The sequence below is a fragment of the Poecile atricapillus genome, chromosome 16, assembly GCF_030490865.1.
Source record: "Poecile atricapillus isolate bPoeAtr1 chromosome 16, bPoeAtr1.hap1, whole genome shotgun sequence".
In the NCBI taxonomy this organism is placed as follows: domain Eukaryota; kingdom Metazoa; phylum Chordata; class Aves; order Passeriformes; family Paridae; genus Poecile; species Poecile atricapillus.
This window is the reverse complement of record NC_081264.1, coordinates 12152390-12175633: the sequence shown is the minus strand read 5'-3', so window position 1 is coordinate 12175633 and position 23244 is coordinate 12152390. Positions and strand designations below refer to the sequence as shown.

The 23244-nt window shown below is 50.5% G+C and overlaps 2 protein-coding genes across 8 annotated transcripts; one reads left to right on the top strand and one right to left on the bottom strand.

The window, feature by feature from the left end:
- Positions 1 to 287: 287 nt before the first annotated feature.
- On the top strand, positions 288 to 19889 carry FBXO21 (F-box protein 21). Its single transcript, XM_058851368.1, has 12 exons — positions 288 to 532; positions 3089 to 3224; positions 5360 to 5454; positions 7105 to 7226; positions 8910 to 9056; positions 9553 to 9686; positions 9889 to 10025; positions 10395 to 10571; positions 11278 to 11410; positions 13715 to 13905; positions 14805 to 14962; positions 18219 to 19889. Exons 1-12 carry the CDS (start codon positions 336 to 338, stop codon positions 18395 to 18397), a joined length of 1806 nt encoding a protein of 601 aa, XP_058707351.1. The 5' UTR covers positions 288 to 335; the 3' UTR covers positions 18398 to 19889.
- Positions 19619 to 22941, bottom strand: LOC131585331 (collagen alpha-4(IV) chain-like). 7 transcript variants are annotated; one of them, XM_058851369.1, is made up of 3 exons: positions 21362 to 22941; positions 21123 to 21322; positions 19619 to 21044 (listed from the first exon to the last, which is right to left on the bottom strand). In XM_058851369.1, the coding sequence occupies exons 1-3, from the start codon at positions 22707 to 22709 to the stop codon at positions 20826 to 20828; spliced, it is 1767 nt and encodes a 588-aa protein (XP_058707352.1). In that variant the 5' UTR covers positions 22710 to 22941; the 3' UTR covers positions 19619 to 20825. The 7 variants fall into 7 exon arrangements, with proteins under 7 accessions (XP_058707352.1, XP_058707353.1, XP_058707354.1 ...); XM_058851370.1 differs by having other exon boundaries at positions 21401 to 22941; XM_058851371.1 differs by having other exon boundaries at positions 19619 to 21083; positions 21243 to 21322; positions 21362 to 22940.
- Between the last annotated feature and the right edge of the window lie 303 nt (positions 22942 to 23244).

Here is a 23244-nt window from a genome sequence, read left to right as displayed (position 1 = left end):
GATAAGGCCCATTTTCGGCACTCCATTTCCGATATTGATCACATCGATGAGGCCCATTTTCGGCACTCCATTTCCGATATTGATCACATCGATAAGGCCCATTTTTGGCCCTTTTCGCCTTTGTCAGGCCCCGCTGTGTCCCCGTTCCCCTCGGGCCCCCAGCGGCAGCTCCCTGCCTTTGCCGTCACTTGTCAGACGCCCCCTGCCTTTGCCGTCACTTGTCAGACGCTCCCTTGCTCTCTGCGCCCGGCGCGGAGCTCGCACTTGGCGGACGCTCCCTGGGCCGCCCCTCCCCGGAAGCGCCGGCGGCCCCGGAGCGCAGGTAAACAGCCAAGATGGCGGCGGAGGCGGCGGGCCCCGGCAGCGGCGGCGGGACGGGCCTGACGGACCTGCCGGGAGAGCTGCTGGAGCTCATCCTCTGCTGCGACGTGCTGGGCGCCGCCGACATCGGCCGCGTGTCCTGCACCTGCCGCCGGCTGCGTGAGGCGTGCCAGCCCCGCGGCAAGGTGTGGCGGGAGCGCTTCCGCCTCAGGTGGGCACCGGCCCGGCCCGCCCGGGCTGGGAGGGGAGGGGGTGGGCACCCCGGGCCTCGGCGGCTCCCCGGGTCTCAGCGGCTCCCCCGGGGCCTCAGCGGCTCCCCCGGGTCTCACCGGTGGTCGGCCCGGCCTGGCCCGGCAGGGTCGCGTGTGCCTGGGGTGGTGGAAGTGCCGCCGTCCCCGGCCGATCCCTTCGTGCCTTCCCGGCTCCACAGCGAGCTCCTCCCGGGCTGGATGAGCCCGCGGCGCTCCGGGTGGGATCGTGGGGGCACAGAGCGGTTTGGGTGGGAAGGGAGCTTTAGACTCGTCGTTTCGCCCTTGGCACGGGCAGGGACATCTTGCACTGCCCCAGGTTGCTCCAGGTTTATCCAGCCTGGCCTGGAACATTTCCAGGGATGGGGCAGCCACAGCTTTTGCGGGCAGGTGTTCTGCGCTGCTCCAAGGACTTCCACAAGGCTGCTGCTCTCCCAAATCCCCCCGGAGGGGCCAGGCTGAGCCTGCTGCTGGCAGGGGATCGCCCCTGGCCAGAGATCGGGTCTGTGGCCCTTTCCACACGTGAATCCCCTGCGTTCCCAGGCCCAGCCCCGCCTCTGGCAGTGGAACCATGCACTGGGGTTGTGGATTGGCTTCCCTGACCCCGCCAGGAGCTTCCAAAACAACAGCCAGGACCCATCTCAGGACTGATTCTGGTGTTAATTCGTGAGGATTTGGGAGAGCTGCTGTCACAGATACACAGATCCTTGGGATGGGATTTTGCTGCTGTTTTGTTTCCCCCAGGGTGCTGTGCTCAGGGTCACTGTTCATATTTTGTCCAGGGATGAAGGGTGGGTGTGATATTGGTGATGCTGCACTGCTTTCAGCGGTCCTGGAGGCACCTCTCCTCACCCCCGAGGCTGTCCAGAGTAGCACCTGCTCATCTCTTACCTCCTTTTGTCTGTGTTGGCACAGGAAAAACAGCAGAATTGCTTTCTCTAGCTGCCAGTTGGCTCCTGAAGTCCAGCACAGCCCAAATGTGGGGATTGTTCCCTTTTCACGGGGGGGAAAAAAAAGCTGCTGAACAATTTCAGCTGCCCCACTCCACCAAGCCATGGCTCTGGGATTGACTGTCACCTGTTCAGTGGCTGCAATTCCTGCAAGTTCCGCCCTGCTTGGGATCCAGCAGCTGGAATGGGATGTGGTGGGTGATTGGCACACGCTGCTCTCCTCCTCTCTCCTTGATAATGGAATTTTTGGCAGGAGGTTTCACCCTGACCTTGCCATGCTGGCTGGATTCCATTGTGTGAAATGGCACTTTCATCTCTCTGAAATTCCCACTGTCCTTCCAACCCATCAAATTCTCCTTCCTCATCCCAAAATAAAGGACTGTGGTGGTTGTTGGGAGGTGGCTGCATTTCAGCAGTAGCTGCAGGGCCAGGGAGCCATCAGGAGGGAGGTTGTTATGTAATGTGAGGTTATTTGACTTTATTTTGTGGAGGCAAGTGCAGGGGAGTTTTATTATTAACCAGCAGTGAAATATCTTCCAGGTGTGGTTTGGACACTGGTAATAATAATTATACAGGAGGAGTGATTTCAGTATTTGGCAAATTAAATGCATAAATATATATATATAACCTGAAAAGAACCTAAGATGACCCATGGAGCTGAAGGAAAATCTTTTGTATAAACCAGTAATAATGAACAGCATTTCAAAATGTGGAAGAAATCCCCCAGCAAATGAAAAGAACCCACTTTCTCTCAGCTTCATTTCCAAAGTATTTCCATCTGTGCTGATTCTTGTTCACGTTTCTCACACAAGTGATCCTGGTGTCTTCACAGCAGCAGGAGTTGCAGTGCTGGCACATATTTTATGGCACAAAGCTGTGTTGTGGCAGCACACACCCACTTTATTCAAAAAGGTGCTGCTAACAGCCCCCAAAGCATGCCCTGAAGTTGGATTTTCAGCTGAACCTTGAAATTCTGAGTAAGCTGTGAAATGTGTGGACTTTGAGTCTCAGCAAAGGAGGGTTTGTTTTTTTTACGAGAAAGCTTTGAGGAGTTTTTTTTTCTCTTCAAACAATTATTTCTTGTCTCAAAACCAAATTGCAGAAGCATTTAGCTGTCACAATTTGACTTGAGGATTGTGTTTTCCTCCCGTGGATGTTGCCACCAGCAAGGGCAGTGGAGGGAGCTGTGTTTTGTGCAGCCTTTTAATGAGCTCCCCGAGGTGGTAGGAAGAACACAGGACAAAGAATTCCCCTTCTGTTCAGTGCCAGGTTGGCTTCCACGTGACACTTCTTTGTGGTAAACTCTTTTAATTATAAAACTGAAGCATTTAGGATGTTTAGGTACTGAAATCCTGGAGTGGGAGCCTCTGAAGGTTTCAGGAGAGCTCGCTTTTAAATAATCATTAATGCACAGCTGCAATCAGGGAGTTGTGCTTTGATGTCTGAGGTAATTTAATACAATTTAAAGCTGGGCAGTGTCTGGGAACTGTCTCAGCTCCTCAGGTCGTTCTGGAGGTTGTCAGGGGTGTGAAATATTAATGATGTGTTAATTTGTGTCTGCCTGTGCAGGTGGCCATCCCTGCTGAAGTACTACAGCCACAGTGACAGTGTCAGCTGGCTGGAGGAGTACAAGGCACGGCACAACGCGGGGCTGGAAGCGCAGAGGATCGTGGCTTCCTTCTCCAAAAGGTTCTTCTCAGAACATGTAAGTCCTCTGCTCTTTATGTGTGTGTGCAGCAGCCTGGCCACTTGTCTAACAGAATCATTAATAAAAGCATTAATTGAACCATTAAGGTTGAAAAATATCTCAGAGATCAAGTCCAAGCACTGAACCGTGTCCCTAAGCTCCACATCTTGACATTTTCTGACCCCTTTGAAGGACACTGATTGCACCACTTCCCTGAGCACCTTGTTCCAAAGCTTGACAACCCTTTCAATTAATCAATTTTTCCTAATATCCAACCTAAACCTCCCCTGGAGCAGCTTGAGACTGTTTCCTCAACACTGCCTGAGCATTCACATCACCAGGGTGTATTCTGCTTTAAAACTACTTACACCATTCAAAAGTTGTTTATTTCTTAGGGGGGGGGGGGTTCCCTTTTAAAAATGTGTTTATTTATTCTTTATTATTATTTATATAGTATATATTTAGTCTTTATTATTATTTATATTAGGAAAGGGTTCTTCTTCTTCCCCCAGAGGTGCTGGCACTGCCCAGGCTCCCCAGGGAATGGGCACGGCCCCGAGGCTGCCAGAGCTCCAGGAGCGTTTGCACAGCACTGCCAGGGATGTGGTGGGATTTTGGGATGTCTGTGCAGGGCCAGGAGTGGGACTGGATGATCCTTGTGGTTGCTCAGGATATTCCATGATTCCATAATTCAAGGATTTCCCTTCCCTGATTGTGATCAATACTTTTTGTTATTTTCTTTTGCCCCTTCTCTCCCCATCACCTCGACCGTGCAGAGATTTTGTATTTCCTGACTGTGCGTGGAAATGGTGAAACACAGCCAAAAGGGGAGAGAGTTCCAAATGCAGAGGTGTGTGGAGTGCAGCACACTCTGGGATTGCATTCAGCCCTAAAAGCTCTTTGCTTTTCCTGGCTTTGGGAATTCTGAAGGCCGCAGAGTTTGTTGACTCAAAGCACAGCTGCTGTTTCTCGCTGCAGACCTTGTGCAAGGACAAGTTCTGAGAGCTGTCACAAGCCCTTTGAGTTCAGGAACAAGGCACAACAGGGCCACTCAGTTGCAAAGTGTGTTTTTAAAGTTCTCCAGCCAGCCATGACCCTGAGATGCTTCTGTGTTCGCTGGGGAAAAGGTGAAAATGTGGTGTCTCACACCAACGTGCACATGAAACAGGAGTCACTTGGCTGTTTGCTTGGTAGGTGGCTGTGGATTTTGGCAAGCTGTACAGCTGGGTCTGCCTGGAATTCTGTGAAATAAATAGAAATACTGCCTGTAACTTTGGCTGAATTCAAAAATTCCACACAAGAGCCATTAATGCAGCCCCCCTTTTATGGCTGCTGTGCAGAAGGAAGGCAGCGGGGCCAGGTGGGTGTTTGGTGTCTCCTGGCTGCTCTGTTCTGCAGCAGCCAGACATTTGTCCATGGAGAATTGTCACAGCATTAACTGGGAGAAGAAGCTCCTGGATTCCTCCTGTTTTGATCATGTATGCAAAGACTATGGAGAGACCATTAAGCAGTACCCAAAGGGCTCATGATCAGAACCATCTCCTGTGGGGCCAGGAGCTGCAGCTTGATTCCCTGCTCAGAGCTGAGAGGAAAAGGCTTCCAACCCATATATGAGCCCATATCCTATAGTGGAAAGCTTGAAAGCTGATTTTTTTTTTACAGTTCAGCCAAAGTTTAAAAAGTAATTCTGGATTCTGGAAGAAAATAGCTGTTCTGAATTTAGATGCAGAAGTGGTTGTTGCAAAAAATAAAGGCTCCTGCCTCTTCATTCCTTCACCCAGGATTAATCTCCTGCACAGGGGGGTGTATGGAGAGGTTCAGTCAACCACAAGCAGAAGTTGGTTCCACCTTAAAATCACTTTCAGCTTGTGCCCACCCTGCATAAATGTGATTCTGCTGGTCCTGAACTCACCATCACAGCCCTAAATGCTGTAGAGTTTGGCTGAAATTGCTGTAGGATGTTCCTGGGGTTCTCAATGGAATGATAACTCCATGAGTACAGACCGTGAGTATCTGGGGAGCAGGTCATTAAAAAAAATTGAGATTTTTCATAAATTAAAAAAAGTAGGACAGATTTTTTGAGTTTTGGGAGTTTTTCTGAAGTTGTGGGAGAATCTGTTGTGCTGTGCATAACTCCTTGTCTGCTTTGGCAGGTCCCCTGTGATGGATTCAGTGACATTGAGACTCTGGGGTGCCCCAGCCATTTCTTTGAGGATGAGCTGATGTGTATCCTCAACATGGAAGGAAGGTAAGAGAGGGCTGAGAACTGGCAGAGATCTTCCTCTTTCAGCAGTTCAGGGACAAAAATACCCTGGTTAATGCCTGACCTCGTCCTCTGCCCTTGGTCACTCATTAAACAGCACCCCCAGGCTTGCTAAGGCCTGATTTCACAACAAATTGAGTATTTCCAGAGGAAACCTTGTCCCACATGAAGATGATCCTCTGGCTTTGTGTTGCTTTTTGTTGTTTATTTCCTTGCCAGCTCATGGCATCTCTTGGGACATATCCCATGCACCCTCATCTCTGCCTGTTCCCATCCTCTTGTTCATTTTTGATTTAAGCCTGGATCAATTTGCTGAACTGATTTGCAGGAAGGATTAGGCCAGAGCACCACAGGGAAGCAGGAATCCTTCAGGATGGCCACCATGAATCCCTGTACCATGAAATTCCAGCTTTTTCTTTCCTTTTCTGAGCTGGAGTAGGTTGGTCCAATTTTTGTCCCCAGAGAAGCAACTGAGTTGAATTCAGCCACTGCAAAATGTGCAGTTCTGTAAATTATTCAGACAGGTGGTAAATAAAACTCCTGGTTTTTATCTGCCTGGGTAATCTCATCACCTTGATTAGCACTGGGCAACACGAGTAAGTTTATTTGAAGGTTTTATTTGCTTTATTTGAAGGTTTTTCTGCTGGTACCACCTACCCAGGCTGGATTTGGTGTGATACAAAGCTATGATAAATGTCCTTAATGGGGCCTAATAGCCTTGATTAGAGGGACTGTTAATAGAGCTTGAAAAAACCCAACTGGAATGGCAATCATCTCATTTTTGCCTTTTCCCATCCATTTTATTGCCTTCTCTGTTTGAGCTGGGCCTGAGCATCTCTCATTTGACAACTGGTTAAAAAGCTTTTGAGGCTTTGCAGTGGCCAAATGCCTCCCCATAAAGCAGAATTGATGCTAATTACACCCTGATTAAGCTGTAATCATTGCCATTCAGGAGCATTAGGCTAAATCATTTCCCTGGAAGATATCCCAATAAAGCAGTTGTCCCTATTGAGGATCCCAGTTTACTGGGAGAAGATAAAATATAATGAGGTTTGATTGCCCTCCTGTCCAGGAGGATGGTGAGGCTTTACTGTAAAAAGTTTTGGAATTGTGTCATCTACAGAGCAACTGTTGATCTCCTCCTGCCTTTTCAGAGGTAGAGAATCAGTTTTCCTTTGGGGAATTTTGTTTTTCTCCTGAATGTTGTTGGACTGACATTCATGTCCCTCATCAATCTATTTTTAATGCTGAGAGGATGCTTTAGGAGTGGCTCTGGAGAGATGCAGTCAGACAGAGGGTAATGTTTTATGAATAAAGTATTGGATTTTAATCAGACACTCCTGAACTCCTTTAATTAGGATCTGTGTTGTTTCCCATGATAATGTATCTTCTCAAAATGATATGTCAGTGATGGGATGAAAATTTGAGATGATAGGAGTAATGTGTTGCAGGTTGTGTGGCTTTTTATGACAAATTCCTCTCAACATTCCCCTTTTGGGTTGACTTTCAGTGACAGTGCTTATTGAGAAAAACAATAATCTAAACTGTAAACTTGTGTTCACTGGAAAACTTAAACCAACTGTTCACCCTTCAAATACCCATTTAGGGAAATGTTTCTTGTGTTTAACTGTGCAGGAAAGGTCTCACCTGGAAGTACTATGCAAAGAAAATTCTCTATTTCCTACGGCAGCAGAATATATTAAAGAACCTGAAGGAGTATCTGCAGCGCCCCACGGAGCGGCAGTCGTTTCTGGAGGGTGAGTCCTTGGCAGAAAGCCCAGCTAGGACACCTAATAACAGCTCTCCATCATGCTTTCACTTGCAAGGAGCCTGCCTTGCTTAGATTCCAGCAAGCCCTTGGCTAATGACTCAGAATTCAGGTTGGATTTTGGATGTGCCTGGAATCCTTCCCATCCCTCAGCGGTGTTGCATCAAAATGTCAGGATGACATCAGGTGCTGTCAGTGCTGTGTGCTTGAAGAATCACCCCTGGACAGCTGGGCTGAAGGCAGGAAATGGTAAAACCCTGGAGTCTTGAGCAGGGTGCTGAGAAAATGAGCTGTAGCTCGACATCCTAATTACTGACATTGCTGCTGTGGCTCCTGGGCTGTATTCAGCTGAGCTGATTCCCAGTCTGCTCCCTGCTTTCCCCTTTCCCAGGAGCTCCTCAGTTAAGGGCAGGGAGCAGGCAGGGGGAATTGCTGTAGCCTGAGCACTTGGGAGTGTCTCAAGAACTGAGTGCTGGACTTTGCTGGGAAGCAAATCCAAATCCAGGCACGTGGTGAGAGGGCACTTCCACCTGCTGAGAAAGAAGCAGCTCTTTCTCCTGTTTCTTCTGCTCTTCATGTCCTCAGTCTGGTGGATTGTTCTCCTTCTGTCTCCTGAATGGCTCAGAAGCTGCCAGGAGCTGTAGAAGAGTCCCTTCCTCTGGGTACACACTCCAAAATGTCCCTGAAAGAGAACAAAAGAGGCTGTAGCTCCAAAGCTGGTTCTTGTTAATGCAATAGACTTTGAAGTAGGAGCTGTTAGGGCAAGAAGGGAAAGCAAAAAATGGCCTTTTCTAGAAAAAAAAAAAAAAAGAGATTTAATCATGTGGGTCACAAATACATGTGATTTGTCTGCCATGAAGGTGCCTTTGGAGCACCAGTAGGATTTTTTTTTGGGAATTTTCACCTGGTCAGCACAGGGAACACTTTGGGAGGACAAAAAGGAGACACAGGGCGCTGCTGAATTCCTTAATTTACAGCCCTGTCATGGACATGATGACAAAGCCATGTGGGAGGCTGGAAGAGGTATGGTCCATGCAAAATCCTTGTAGGTATTTTATTTTAAAGATACTTTTGTGATTCCAAAGATTGAACAAGAGGAGGCTTTGGAAAGAGCAGTGGTGCCAAGGAGAAGGTTCTGTGAGAAGGAAGTGTTTTCCTGCAAGGGCTTGGGCAGGAAGAACATGAAAGTTTGTTCTGTTCTGGGTTGTGTTAGGAAGATGGAGAACAGGCATGGAAGAGAAAGATGAATGTAGCAGACAAGGAAATGATGAACAAGGATGATATGGAGGATGTGACAGGGAGAAGGCAGAACTGAGACAGTTTGAGTGAAGCTGTTTCAGGCTCTGAATAAAAACCTCTGTACGCTGGGGAGGTGCCAGGAGCTGCGGTGTGAGCGCAGAGCTGCTCAAGCCTGATCCAGCAGCATTCCTGCTCAAGGTACAGATAACTTCCAGCATGGTGGAGAGGGGAATACTGAGTTCAGCTGGTCATTTCTCATGTCAGCTCCTTCTCTGTATTTCGTGTGACAAATCCAGTAGATGACTGCAGGTTTCAAACACAGAGCTCTGCTGTTCTGCTGCAACCGCTCGCTGCATGCCTGGAATGTAGAGCAGGCAAAACCAAGCAAAGAAAAAACTGAAGTCCTGTTTCTTATGTAGTTTGTTTTTTCCAGGTGCTGTTTTGATTGATCAATACTGTAACCCCCTGTCAGACATCTGCCTGAAGAGTGTCCAGGCTCAGGTGGACGATATCACAGACAAAGTGCGCAAAGTGCTGCGGACCAAGAACCCCAGGCACCCCAGCTTGGCTTCCAAGGCAGGTACTGTACAGAAATTGCTTTCCTGCAGAGCCTTCCTGCACCTCTGCACAGCTGAAACAGCTGTGGAGTTGTGGCAGCTTAAAGAGCTGTTGTTTCTATCCCCTGGCAAACAAAATTCTGACATTTACTTAAGCCATCATTCAAGAAACAGCTGTTCAATAGCCCAGGGTTCAGTCCATCTGATGCATAAAAGAATTGGGAAGAGAATTCTATTTTTTCCCATTTGTCCCTGAAATCTCACCAGTCCTGTTATCTATAGCTGAGCTGTGGCACTGGGAAGCAACCTCTTTCCTGCCAATCTCAGAAAATCATCAGTGGAAAGGTGCATGTTTATCATCTCCAAAGGTCAGGCAGCATCTTGCTCCTTAGTTTGATAAACACTGGGTAATTTCTGCCTTTCAAGGAGAGACTGAGCCTGCCCATGTGAAGATTTCATTGCATTAAGGTTGAATGCTCTTGTTTTCTCAGTCTTTATTTCACTGCATGTGTTTTCCAGGAGAGGTTCTCATTCCAGAAGTGGAACTTCAGAGGCAGGTGCTTGATGCCATGAACTGTGTCTTGTATGAGCAGCTGAAATACAAAGGAAATGAACTGGATTACTACAATTCCCTGAATTCCTACATTCACCAGGTATGTGTGTGTTGCAAGGCTTGAGACACTTTGTCTGAATGTAGCCAGACAAATAATTCTCTGTGAAGAGCAACTCTTAAATAAATATGTCATTCTTCAGTGCATATTCTGTCAAGTTGTATTTTCAGATGTGAAATCAACCCTTGAAATTTGTGTTTCTCTTGAATCCTGCCCGTGTTTTTGTCACATTTTTCTCCCCCAGGTTTTGATCCGCAGGACAGGAATTCCCATCAGTTTGTCTGTGCTTTATTTAACAATTGCCAGGCAGCTGGGAGTCAAACTGGAGCCTGTCAACTTTCCCAGCCATTTCCTACTGCGGTGGTGTCAAGGGAAAGAAGGGTGAGTGACCTGCTGAACTCTGAAATTGTGCCCAGAGTGACAAAAACCAGAAAACATTTACAGCTCCACACCTATGTGAGAGTGTTTCATTATGTTCCATCTGCCTGTACAGAGGGAAAGATCAGATCTTTAGGAAAGTTTTCCTAGAGCTCTGTTCTGCTGCTGAACAACAGATTTCCTGAAATAATTATACCCATGAGGTGAGGTGAGAATTACAGACAAGAGGGAAGATACCAGGTAGTCTCTGTTTAGGAGGGAGCTGAGGAATGAAGGACACGGCTTGGGAGTGCTGAGGGAGGAACAGAAACAGCAAATCCTGCTTTACCACGAGACTCTGATCACAGTTTGGTCTCTTTGGTGCCTCTTCAGAAGCACAGATATTTTTGACTACACCTACATCGACGCCTTTGGGAAGGGGAAGCAGCTGACAGTGAAGGAGTGTGAGTACCTGATCGGGCACCACGTGACAGAGGAGTTCTATGGAGTGGTGACTTCCAAGGAGGTCCTGCAGCGCATGGTGGGGAATCTCCTGAACCTTGGCAAGAGGTGAGCTGAGGATCAACCTGAAATACCCTGAAAAAAAAACCCCAGGGTACATTGTCCAATATTGCTGCTTCCACTCAGCTCATGAGAGCCTGAAAGTTCTGTGTGCCACAAAGCATTGGGTGGGTGCTTTCAATCACCTGCATCTGAGTGGAAATAAAAATATTTAGTGAAACTAGTTTCTCTCAAGAAAATAGACAAGATATTTTATTTTCTCTGTGCAAAGCTGATGGGGACTGTCCACCTTAAGAGCAGAGCCTTTTTCTGTTATGTGGTAGGCACAGCCCCCATGTTCAGATGAGCATTTTCAGAGCTACTGAAAAGTTGGTGTGTAGAACATTAAGTTTTGTTTTCAGATCCTCCTGATAATCCCTTTCCTGAGCAGCCATAGACAGACTGACAGGAGTGGAAGGATTGTTTTAGGTGTCAGGGGAGCAGAAGGAAATGGCTTGGAGAGCAAGTTCTCTGTGTGGCACTGTCTGACCGAGGAGAAGAGCAGGGGTGGGAGGGCAGAGTTCAGTGATCAGCTGTGCTTCTCCTTGGGGCAGGATGATGTGGTGGGTGACAGACAATCCATGCTGGAGTCCCCATGTGAGCTGTAACACACAGGTGCTGTACCTGCAGCATCACTCTGGGGACTGCCCTGTCCCTGGCAGCTCTGGGGACAGGCTTGCAGAGCCTCACAGCTGAGTTTCCTTTCTGCTGGCAGAGAGAGCACTGACCAGTCCTACCAGCTCCTGAGAGACTCCCTGGACCTGTACCTGGCCATGTATCCAGACAATGTGCAGCACCTCATGCTCCAGGCCAGGTTGTACTTCCACCTGGGAATCTGGCCAGAAAAGGTACCTGGGCACTCAGGGAATGTTTTGGGAAAGGCTGAGCTCTATTAACACTGGGTTATTGATTTTTGGGCCATGTCAGCCTGCATTACAGTCTGCCACAAGTTGTTTCTGTAATAAATGCAGTTGGAGGAGTTCTCACATTGCAGGGAATCAATTTGAAGCAGGGAGAGTGGATGATTCTTGCCTGCTTGTCCTGGGGGTGACTTGGGAGCAGCCTTGAGTCATAATTTATTATTTACAGCTTGTCTTGCAACCAAGACCATGCACTGTGAGTTGTAAGAGCATCCTGTTTGCTCTGTGCCTAAATTGTGGTAAAACTCCTGCTGGGCTCTTGGAAAAGGAGCAATTACCTTATCAGAAAACTTCAGGAAGTTATCTTTTATAAATAAAACCAAAGCTGTGCTCCCAACCTTGGCCACACAATCTGTGGTTCTTGTGAAAAAGCAGTTTGATATTCCTGTCCTTGGAATTCCTTTTCTTTCAGGGTAACAACTCCAGTCCTGTTATGTTGGGAGTGTGGGAAAGAAGGTGCTGAGATTTACAGGTTGAACATCCAAGGCTTTCACTTTCAGGAGAAGGCACAGGGAAGAGCCTGTAACTCAGAAAAATTGGGGGTTTTTTAGTGTGTCACTGCAGCACAGAGGTTTTTCCTATTTAAAATTCCATGTGCTGGTTTAGTGGAGCCTTGTGCCAGTTCCACCTGTGAGGTTTGGGAAGAGGACAGGAATATTGGCTGGACAGCTGAGCAGAAAGCAAAGCTCTTCCCACCAAATCAACTGGAACAGGACTGCTGGAGAAGCTGCCTCCTTCCCTTTGAAGAACAAACTGTGCTGAGCTTGGCCTTCCTTTCTTACAGCAGCAAATCTTAGGGTCAGCACAGAAAAACCAGCACCAAAAAATTGTGTAAGGGAGGGACTCACTGAGCTGAAATGGCAACTGGACATAAATAGGGAATGCTGAAAGATCTTCCTGCCCCACCTGGCACTCAGGGATGTGTTTGGAGAGCACCAGACTTGGATTTGCAGCCCCTCAGAACACATAACCCAACCCTGGGGCTGAGTGTTACTGAGTTCTCTGCACCAGATGCAATGGAAATGAGCAAATTTGGATTTTTCAGGATTGCATCCAGCCGTTCCAGGCTGTCAGGCAGGGTTGCAGCTAACCAGAGAGAATGCTGTGCCTGACAGGACACAATGTACCAGCTCTGACAGGGGCTGCCAGATTTGTGGACGGGTAGGAAATCTAAAAAGTCCTGCAGAGCTACACATAATGTTGCCCTAAGTATTTGTAAATAACAGTAAATAAAATTCCCAATAATCTCTGGCAGCTGTGGTTACTTCATTCCTTTAGGATTTTTCAGGATTTTCACATCCTTCTTAATAGCATTAAAGTGGCCAAGAAGCCTGAGCTGTGTTTCTTCTCATGAATTACTCACCTGTCCTTTATTGAAATTGATTTTCCTTGGGTTTTGGCTGCTGTTCATGCTGAACAGCCTGAGCTTTCCATTCCTCTTCTGCTGCTGCTCTGAGCTTAATGAACAAACCTATGGTCAAGGAGACAATCCTTTTTCCAGGTGCCAAAAGTGTGGCAGATTTTGGGACTTGACATTTTTGATGTTGAGACAGATACATGTATTTTCCCAATATGTTTACACAACAGGTTGGGGTTTTTTTCCTTGTTTTTACCAAAAAAATAAAATTTGCTTTTCCTGCCTCTCACAAACTCGACAGCAGATGCTCTGATGTTGTGCCAGAGGGTTTTGGGAAGCTGGAATTCTGGATCTGCAGACCTTGCTGCTTTGTGCTCGTTAGTCATCCTGAGACAAGCAGCTTTTCTGTCTTGTTCCCTGTTCCATGGGAAAGCATCATGGAGGTTATTTCCATTTCCTCCTGTGCTGCCCTATTTTTGCTCCTCACAGACATGCTGAGAAGCTCTTTTAAGTTAAAATGTTAGTTCTCAAGAGCAGCAGAAGTCACCTGGAATCACTTCCCAGCAGCATTTTGGGACACTGGGAACTTCATTCTCATCCCCAGAAACCTTGAGAGATGGTCTGTGGGCACTAAACAGGACATGATGAACTCGTGGGGCTGTTTTAAGGTGCTGCTGTGCTCTCCAGTGCCTTTCCTTGGAAGCTGGGGGCTTTACAAAGAGAAAAGGAATAAGAATAGGCTGCACATGAAGCTGTAGCAGAGAGCAGTGTGGAAGATGTGGCAGATCTCAGGGCAGATCTCAGATCTCTGTATGTGTTTAGAAGTTGTGCTGCTGCAGGGAGAACCTGAACCTGTTTTTGCTGTGGTTTGGAAGGTCCTGGACATCCTGCAGCACATCCAGGCCCTGGACCCGTCCCAGCACGGGGCTGTGGGGTACCTGGTGCAGCACACCCTGGAGCACATCGAGCGGCGCAAGGAGGAGCTGGGCCCCGAGGTCAAGCACCGCTCGGATGAGAAGCACAAGGAGGTTTGCTTCTCCATTGGGCTCATCATGAAACACAAGAGGTGAGCTTGGAGCCTTCCCCACAGTCAGGGTTTGAGCTGACAGCAGTGAGACGTGGTTGTAGTTCCAAGGAGGGGTGGGAAATGCCAGGCACGTGTGTCTGTCCTGTGCAGGAAAATGGGGGTGGCTCTGGGAGTGCCTGGAGAGAGCAAATGTTTGCACTGTAGAGAGGCTGACTTGTCTGAGTCATCCTGTCACACAGGTAACATCCCCACAGCACAGAGCTCTCCAAGAAACAGCAGCAATCACTTCACCAGGGACTGTGCAACAGAGGCAACTTCAAAATCGATTCTGATATTCCCAGGGCAGTTAATGGAGTTTTATTCCCTGTTCCCTCATTCCCTGTTCCTGCCTGCACTGCTCTGCCAGAGAGCCAGGCCAGCACTGTGTTGCTTTGGCCACTCCTCTGACTCACCAAGACATCTCGAGCACATCTGAGGGGCATCAGCAGTGACAGCTCCAACACCTCACAGTTAATCCCATAAATATTCTGTAAATAGTGATGCCTTTGTTTCAGTGTTGGGGTTGCCACATTTGTGGGATGAGCACAGGAGTAGTTGCACAACCCAGCAGGGTGGTTGGTCCCTCCTTATTTCTTCCTTCCTTCCTTCCTCTTCTGGCTGCTGACTTCCAAGCTCTTCCCCATTCTCTTTTCTTGCTCACATTTGGTTTTCCTTTGTCTTCAGCTGTTTATTCCAGTCTGTTTATCCAGTTATTCATAGTCGTTTCCCTCCACCTCAAAATACAAACACAAAGTCCTTCTGATTTTTTTTTTTCCTCTTGCTCCTCTCCTTGTGCCAGCTCTCATGAGGTTCCTATCCTGTTTGTGCTCTATTAATCCTGAGGAAAAAGAGCTGGCTCTGGAGTTTCCACATCCTCTGTGTGCAATTTCTTTAATCAGGTATGGCTACAACTGTGTGATTTATGGCTGGGATCCTGCCTGCATGATGGGCCACGAGTGGATCCGCAATATGAACGTGCACAGCCTCCCCCACGGCCCCCACCAGCCCTTCTACAACGTCCTGGTGGAGGATGGCTCCTGCAGATACGCTGCCCAAGGTGAGCAGGAGCTCCTGGCTGCACTCTCTGCCCACATCAGGACAGGGGGATGCTCAGCTGATCCACTGAGGGTGCTTAGCAAGGGTTATAAAGGTGGAGGAAGGAAATGATCCTGGATCAGGGCCTGCTCTGTTTGCTCTCCATGAAACCAGCACTGCTGGGATGGGCAGGAAGGCCCACCCTGGTGGGATCTCCTCTTGCCCCAGAAGTGTTTTGGACACTCTCATGGTGTGAACCTTGGTTGCTGCTTTGAAAGAAATAATTCATCTTCTGCTGAGGGCTGAAGGTCTGTCAGCAGCTCCTGACAGCTTGGACAGGGTGGGAGTTAGTGAGGGGTCAGGACACGGTTCTGGCCACTGCCACATGCCAGGATCCCAGGGAACACAGCTAACCTGGCTGTTAGTGCCACCTTTAACCAGAACAAAAATTAATGGTTCTTCACAAGTGCAGGGAGGTGTAGAAATCCATCACGTGTCCTTTATGCAACAAACCATGAGAGGAAACTCTTCTCTGATGCTCAGAGTGTGTGGTTGGCATACATAAAGAACTGTTAAACTGAGGTTCTGAAGAAAATTACAAAAGAAAAGCACAACTGTGACTCTGTACATTGTAAAAATGTTAATTTCCTTCATGTTTGTGTTCCCCCTGTGACAGAGAGGTCCCATCCGGGCAGGGCAGCTGCACAGCCACAGTGTGTTTGGCTAAGGGAAGATGTGGAAGCTGCTGGAGGGAAAATGCTGACCAAAATTCCCTTTCCCTGGGTGCTCCCTCATGTTCTGAGTGTGACAAGAGGTGATTTTACAGGCAGGGACACTCCTCCCTCTGTAGATTTAAAGTGCAAGTGTTTCACACTGTCCTGAGAGTGGCTTTTTTATATTCAGAAACTTTAAAAAGATGAAGTGGCAAAGCCTGATAGCTCAGATCAATCAGGACTTGGCCTCAGAAAGTCTTAAAACCAGAAATTCTCATGTGCCATGGGTTGATATTAAAATATGCATCTTGGTAATTACCTAATCAGGTAATTGTCCCAGTGCTGCTGGGGCTGAGTCATCACTTATCTTGTGTCTAATGATGTTTAAACAAACAGAACCCTGTCTGGTCCCACAGCTCTTGAGGGTAGGCTGACACTGTTAGCTCTGTGTAGGAGACACTGTTATCACTGCATCTCTGTGGCCTCCAAGAGCTCTGATATTGCTGGGGAAAAGTGAAGGGTTTGTTCTTGCTGCTATTGATATCCCCTCTAAAACATCCTCAGATCATTTGGGAAGGATTATTTCATATCCTCCTGACCTGACTCTGGGGAGGCAGAGAGGCAGAGTTTTCTACTGAAAGAATCCTAAACAAATCCTCATGTGGAGTTTAATTTAACCAGCTCAGAAATAACCCCAAGCTTATTATAGATAAATGTACCTCAGTTTGAGGCCTTCCTGGAAATCTGTGGGTTGAGTGCAGCTAATTCCAGAACTCCTGTGTCATGCAGGGAGTTTGGTACCTGTCCACTCTTACCTGTGTTTTGTTTGCTTTGTGACAGCACAGGAGAGAGATCCATGGCTCAAAACTGCTCGTCAGCACCTTTGAGAGGCTCCCACCTTGTGCTGAGCTTGCATGTGTCAGCCTGTTCCCCCTGCCAGCTGCAGCTCCATCCCTGCAGCTCTCCCTCCATCCCTGCAGCTCTCCCTCCATCCCTGCAGCTCTCCCTCCATCCCTGCAGCTCTCCCTCCATCCCTGCAGCCCCATCCCTGCAGCTCTCCCTCCATCCCTGCAGCTCTCCCTCCATCCCTGCAGCCCCATCCCTGCAGCCCCATCCCTGCAGCCCCATCCCTGCAGCTCCATCCCTGCAGCTCCATCCCTGCAGCCCCATCCCTGCAGCTCCCTGAGCTCCCAGCTCAGCCATGCTGCTGCAGAGCACTCAGCAGTGCAGACTGTTTTCCGCAGTGGTGCAGTATCTGAAGAGGTCCTTTGCAAGCCTCTAGGACTGCACCAGGCTGCTGAGGCATGGAAAGCTCTGGTGCTGCTGGCTGCACACCCTGACATGCAGCAGCTTCAAAGAGCCTGCATGGATTAATAGGAATTCTCTGCTCCCAGTAATGAACTGGATTTCAGAGACAGATTATTCCTGAATGACATTGTCTGCACTCCAGCTTGTTCCTGCCCTGCCCAAAGTCAGCCTTTGATCCTGATGCAGCTTTTTTTTTTTCCTAGCTAATACTACCTGTTTTATCTGGCACTGTGCTGGAAAAAAAAAATGACATCATTTGGGGAGTGCTGCAGGGCTCCAGCCTGTGGGATTTACTCCCAGTCCCTGCTCTGCACTGACACTGCAGAGCAGAGCAGCCCTGAGCTGGGGTCACCTCTGGGGTTCAGTGTTCAGGGGTCTCCTTTGGGGTTCAGTGTTCAGGGGTCTCCTTTGGGTTTCAGTGTTCAGGGGTCTGCTTTGGGGTTCAGTGTTCAGGGGTCACCTCTGGGGTTCAGTGTTCAGGGGTCTCCTTTGGGGTTCAGTGTTCAGGGGTCTCCTTTGGGGTTCAGCGTTCAGGGGTCACCTCTGGGGTTCAGTGTTCAGGGGTCTCCTTTGGGTTTCAGTGTTCAGGGGTCTCCTTTGGGGTTCAGTGTTCAGGGGTCACCTCTGGGGTTCAGTGTTCAGGGGTCTCCTTTGGGGTTCAGTGTTGTTAACTCTTGTGCCTGGTCAGTTTATCTGGAGGAAAGGAGCTGCTGTGAGAAGGAATCAACGTGTCCTTCCTTCTTAGGGACTTTCACTTGACTTGGGGAAGTTTGGATTCAGGGAAGTTTATTTTGCATGCTGGAAACACAGGCTGAGGGAGGAAGCTTTTGGCTCCTCTGCCAGGACAGCTTTGTGCAGGTGGGCTCACCTTGGAGCATTTGAGGAGGATCTCTCCTAAAGCAGGGCTGTGAGGGATTAGAGGAGCAGAGCTGGGTGCAGCAGCTTCTCCCTGCACTTCCAGCTGAGTCCTGTGACCAGCAGAGTGGGATCAGCATCCTGCTCCTCCAGCCTAATGCCAGGCAATCCCATAGAACAGGTCCCATGTCCCTGGTCAGTGGGGTTGTCAGGAGGGGAGGCTCTGTGAGCGATCACACCGACTTGCCCTGCACATTTTCATGGACTGGGGTATATTTTTCCTTTCAAGCACCAGATTTGGTGTTTCTAGAAACACAAACAAGGCCTGGGAGAGGTGCAGGGTTCAGTGCCTTGCAGCAGGCTGTTCCTGGGGTGGTAACTGCTGCTTCCCTTCCCTCCCAGAGAACCTGGAGTACAACTCTGAGCCTCGGGAGATCCCTCACCCCGACATCGGCCGCTATTTCTCCGAGTTCACCGGCCTTCACTACCTGGCAAATACCGAGCTGGAAATTCGGTACCCGGAGGATTTGGAGCTCACCCGAGCCACAGTGCAGAAGATTTACAGCTCAGGCAAGGAGTGAGTGCCAAAGGCAGCCTGGGGACAGAAGCAGCTGGAGTGTAGCTTTACCCTCTTTACAGAACTTGCGTGGGAAGCAAGTTTGGTGACAATCCTTTGGCTTAATGCATTGAAAACTGCATTGAACTTGGAAACTGGTGCTACAGCATCTTCCCGTTGTCTGCCTGCCCGTCCTGGCCCAAAGGCACAGGGACACTTTGGTACTTGAGGCCCAGCAGGAGGAGCTTGCAGGGACAGCTGTGCCAGGAGCATTGTCCTTGGGAAGGATCTGCACATTCTGCTCCTTCTGTGGTGGCCTTAGAAGGTCAACACAGCGAGATCCTGGTGTGGAATATGGAGGAACCCCCTCTTCCAGGGAAGGAAGTTGCTTGTCCTGGCAGTATTTTTGTTTGGCTGTGTCTGTCTGGTTTGGTTTGACTGTCTGTCCCATGCAGGCAATAGTTTTTAAAATCTCTCACGTTTCACTGTTGTCTTCTCCAGTCTGAATTCTTGGGTCAGGTATTGCTTCACCTCTGTAGTCTGATTGTTCCTAGAGCTACTGTTCCAATCCTGAATATCCTTCTGGGCCTGGCAACGTCCTTCTGGGCCTGGGAAAGAGCTCCAGCCACAAAACCAGCAGCAGTGAGGCTCGTGGGGTGGCGAGCAGTGCTGAGCCGGGGCCAGGTGGCCACCTCGCCCATGGCAGAGACTCCAAAAGCAGAGGAGGAGCTCCTGGCCCTGTTCCATGCCTGCTGAGCACACCCAGCCCACCTCCTGACCTCGTTTCTCGGTCTGTCCGTCGTGTGCGTCCAAGGTGGGATCCGTGGCACAGCCATGAGTGTTCCCAGGAGGATTTGGAAGCTCGTGGGGATGTCTGGGGGATCTTGAGGGCAGCACCAGAGTGACTTGGATGGACGCGGAGCTGCCGCTCGCTGCCATCTCCCATTTTTTTTCCAATAGGTATTTATGCAATACAGTGGAGTGATGACTGGAACCCGGCCATCTCTGGAGTCAGCCAAACCATTATGGAAGCAAGATGTTAATTCCTTCAGCTTGAGGCCTTCTTCCTTCTTGCCAAAAGAAAGCGGATTCTAGGGGAGCGCAGACTTGGCTGCCTACAAGGGGAAGAGCTTTAGCAGCTCGAGGCACGTGACTTTTAACCTTGACTTAAAGGCCCAGACAGAACCACTGCAGAAGAGGTTTTTCCTCTGGGCTCAGGGGCTGTGGGGTGCAGAGTGACACAGTGTTTGTGCATTTCTTTGTGGTTTCTGAAGCAATGTGTGTAGAGTAGCTGCAGCTCGTGTCTCCTGTCACTGTCCACTTGCAACACAATAATTCTCCTCTCCGAGCTGACACTTAGGGCCCTGTAGAGGTAGGTGGATGCTCTTTAGTCTCTTATGCACTACAGGTATCTCCACGTGGAATCACAGCCCTCCTCTCCAGCAATGCCTGCCCTGCATGTCACCTCCTGCAACCCTGAGCACTGGTTTGCTGTGGAAATAAATGCTGAGAGCCCAGCTCTTTGGTGGTGGTGGTCTGCAGGGATCTGGGGCCCCAGGAAGAGCAGCCTGTGGGGAGAGAGTGAGGAATGCTGAGGGGGCTCTGCTCCAAGCAGAACGCTGTCTTTGAAGAGTCAGAATCCCAGTTTGGGATTTTTGGGCTGGAAAGGACCTTAAAGCTGCTCTTGTTCCATGAGCTGGGACACCTTCACTATCCCAGGTCTGTGCTGACATGGAGGGAGGGAGGGAGGAGTTTCCATTGTGGAGCAGGGTAGGGAATCCTCAGGCAAAAATCCAAAAGTCAGTCTCTTGTTCTTGAGGGTTGGAGTAGACCCCAGCCCTCCAACCCATTTTGAAAGCAGATCCCAAAAGATTCCTGGCAGGGATGCAAGTTTGGGAATGGGGGTGCTGAGTCCCAAAGTAGCTGGGAATGGGCAGAGCAGGGCTTGGGCTCCCCATTCCCATTCCCAGCTGTCAGCAAGATTCCTGGGATTTTGTGCTGCCTTCTCTTGACACCTGGGCCTCTCTCCAGTGCATCCAGGGAATTACAGAGCTCATGAGGAGCTGCCTGAGGTACAGCTGTGCCAAAAGAGAGCCACAGGAGCCAAGAGAAAGCAGGCAGAGTTTCCCTGAGAGCTGGCCAGTGCTGACCAACCCACCCAGAGAGCTGCTGGGTGCTTCAGGAGCCCCAGGGCAGCCAGCAGGGCCCTTCTGTCCCTCTGCTGAGGCCACTCTCTGCTCATACCCTGAGAGCCTGGCCAGGAGGAGGTGTGGGAGCTGCTGCTCACCACAGAACTAAATCCTCATCCCTCTGGAGTTTCTGACCTCAGCTCTGCCTGCTCTGGCTGCTGCCCACAGCCATAGCCAGGCTGTGGGTGTTGGGGTCACCCAGAGCACCAACACAGCCTTGCAGGTGCCAAATTTGGAAAAGATTGGGCTGTTTCAAGGTGTTTGCTACACAACCTCAGCCCAGGGGCCAAGATTTTGGGATTTGAGAGAAACCCAAAGGGAATGGTGAGTTGTTTCCCATATGGGAAGGGTGTCCCCACTGCCTCCAGTGCTGCTTTGCCTGCGTGGAATCTTTGGTCTTGGTGAGGAGAAACTCCCCTGTGAGCACCTGCTGCTGTGGGTGGCCTCAGCCCAGCATCCAGGGTGTCCAGGGAAAGCTGGAACCTCCAGGATACATCCAGGGAGGCCAGGGAAAGCTGGAACCTCCAGGATACATCCAGGGTGCCCAGGGAAAGCTGGAACCCCCAGGACACATCCAGGGTGTCCAGGGAAAGCTGGAACCCCCCCCAGGACACATCCAGGGAGGCCAGGGAAAGCTGGAACCTCCAGGATACATCCAGGGAGGCCAGGGAAAGATGGAACCCCCCAGGATACATCCAGGGAGGCCAGGGAAAGATGGATATCCCCAGGATACATCCAGGGAGGCCAGGGAAAGCTGGAATCTCCAGGATACATCCAGGGAAGCCAGGGAAAGCTGGAACCCCCAGGATACATCCAGGGTGTCCAGGGAAAGCTGGAACCCCCAGGATCTCTCTGTATCTGTGCTGGAGCAGCCTCTTGGGATGCACCTGGGTTCCCCCAGGTTGCACATCCGCGGTTCAGCACTGTGGGAACAGCTCTGTGGGGTGACATTTGGGGTTTGCCTGTGCCCCCTCCCCTCCTGGCAGCACAGTCACATTTCCAGGAAGGCAGGGGTGGATCCCAGAAGCTCCCTGGCCGGATCCGGGTGTCCGTGTTCAGGGTGGTGCCGGTGCCGTCCCTGGGATCCGTGGAGCTCTCCCAGGAGGGGTTGTGTGGATTTCTGGAGAGGGTGGAATTGCCTCCCTTGTCTCCCACCAGGTGCAAAGTGTGGCCAGGTCGCTCCTGTGCCGTGCCAAAGTCGTTGGAGCAGGGGCTGAATTCCCTGCAGTTAATGCCCTGTTCTCCCTTCCCTTTCCGTGTCACCTGTCCTGGGGACAGAACAGCCCCGGGGCTGCCATGCTGAAATCCAGAGGGTGAGGGGAAAATCCAGAATGGGGGAAGAGGAGGCTGGGAAGGGGCAGGAAGCGAGTACTCACTGTCTGGATCATGAGGAAAAGCCAGGGCTGGTTCTGAGCTTTGCCACTGGATGTTGGCACTCAGGGATGTTCCAGGCAGAGCCATTCCCAGGCTGCCTCTGGCAGGGAGCGAGTCCTGAGGGCAGCAGCATCCCTTGAGGTTTGTCCATCCCTTGAGGTTTGTCCACCCCTTGAGGTTTGTCCATCCCTTGAGGTTTATCCACCCCTGGAGGCCGAGGTCTCCATGTGCTGCTGCTCCAGGCCAGGCTGAGGAGCTGCTGGTGCCCTCCAGCAGCAAAGGGGCAGCGAGGGACAGCTCCTGGATCCTCTTGGGAAGCACTTCCAGCCCCTTTGGACCCATCCTGCCACGCAGGGACACACTGAGAGCACCCTGGCCCAGCCGAGGGCAGGGAGTGACAGAGCATGGGAGTTTGTCTCCAGTCTTTGCAGGAGAACCAAGCCCCAGGAGCCTCCGGAGGAGCCAGCCCTGCCTGGGGCCAGGGAGAGCTGTGTCCTCTGGGGCAGGAGGATGAGAGGAGGGAAGGGCTGCTCCGGGCTGGAGAGGGTCTCTGGGATCTCCTGGTCCCTTCCAGCTCCACCTGCACACGAGCTGGCTCCAGGTACCGTCCTGACCCATCTCCAGGGCAATCCCAGCTCTGTGGGCCCTGCCTCCCTCCCTGCTGGCTCTTCCCCCTCGGGGGACGCGGGGACTGGCGGCAGGGACAGGGCGCTGCTCCTGTTTCCCCCCTCCTGCTCCTGCCTGGAAGTGCCTGGGCTGGGCAAAATTCCACATTGGATGGCAAAGTGCCGGCCCAGGAATGGAGGGTGAGGAGCCTCGAGCCCCAGATCCCCTGACACTGAGCGGTGAGGTTGCAAGATGGGGACATCTCTCCTTCCTCTGTTTTTATTTATAAACAGGTATTTTCCTGGAGGCTGGAAATGATTTCATTCCTTTCCTGTTTACATTTGGCTTTAAACAAATAAACAACACTGACTTGCTACCTACTGCCACGGTGTGCTGTGCTCTTTGAGCTGCTCCCAAACCTCCCTTCCCTCCTGCAAGGGCTTTGCTCTTCCCTGTGCCCGCGGGAGGGTGGCGTGTCCCTGCCAGAGCCGCTGTGGCAGCGACAGATGGTGACAGCATCTCCGGGCTCTGCCAAATCCGCCTCCCGTGGAAGCCCCCCCTGAAGGGGGTCTCGGGTCACCTCTCCGAGTCCCCCTTTGTGTCTCCCCACAGCCGGGGCAGCGCCAGGGCTGGGGCAGCCGAGGGGTTCAGGTGGGAGCTGCTGCAGGGAATCCATGGGGAGACCCCGGCCCACATTCCCACA

Coding starts and splice junctions, on each gene's coding strand:
- FBXO21 (XM_058851368.1), top strand. CDS start 336: ATGGCGGCGGAGGCGGCGGGCCCCGGCAGCGGCGGCGGGACGGGCCTG. Junction 7,227..8,909: donor GCGGCAGTCGTTTCTGGAGG/GTGAGTCCTTGG, acceptor TGTTTTTTCCAG/GTGCTGTTTTGATTGATCAA. Junction 11,411..13,714: donor TGGGAATCTGGCCAGAAAAG/GTACCTGGGCAC, acceptor GTGGTTTGGAAG/GTCCTGGACATCCTGCAGCA.
- LOC131585331 (XM_058851369.1), bottom strand. CDS start 22,709: ATGTGGAATTTTGCCCAGCCCAGGCACTTCCAGGCAGGAGCAGGAGGG. Junction 21,323..21,361: donor ACCCTGGATGTATCCTGGGG/GTTCCAGCTTTC, acceptor TGTATCCTGGAG/ATTCCAGCTTTCCCTGGCCT. Junction 21,045..21,122: donor ACCCTGGATGTGTCCTGGGG/GTTCCAGCTTTC, acceptor TGTATCCTGGAG/GTTCCAGCTTTCCCTGGACA.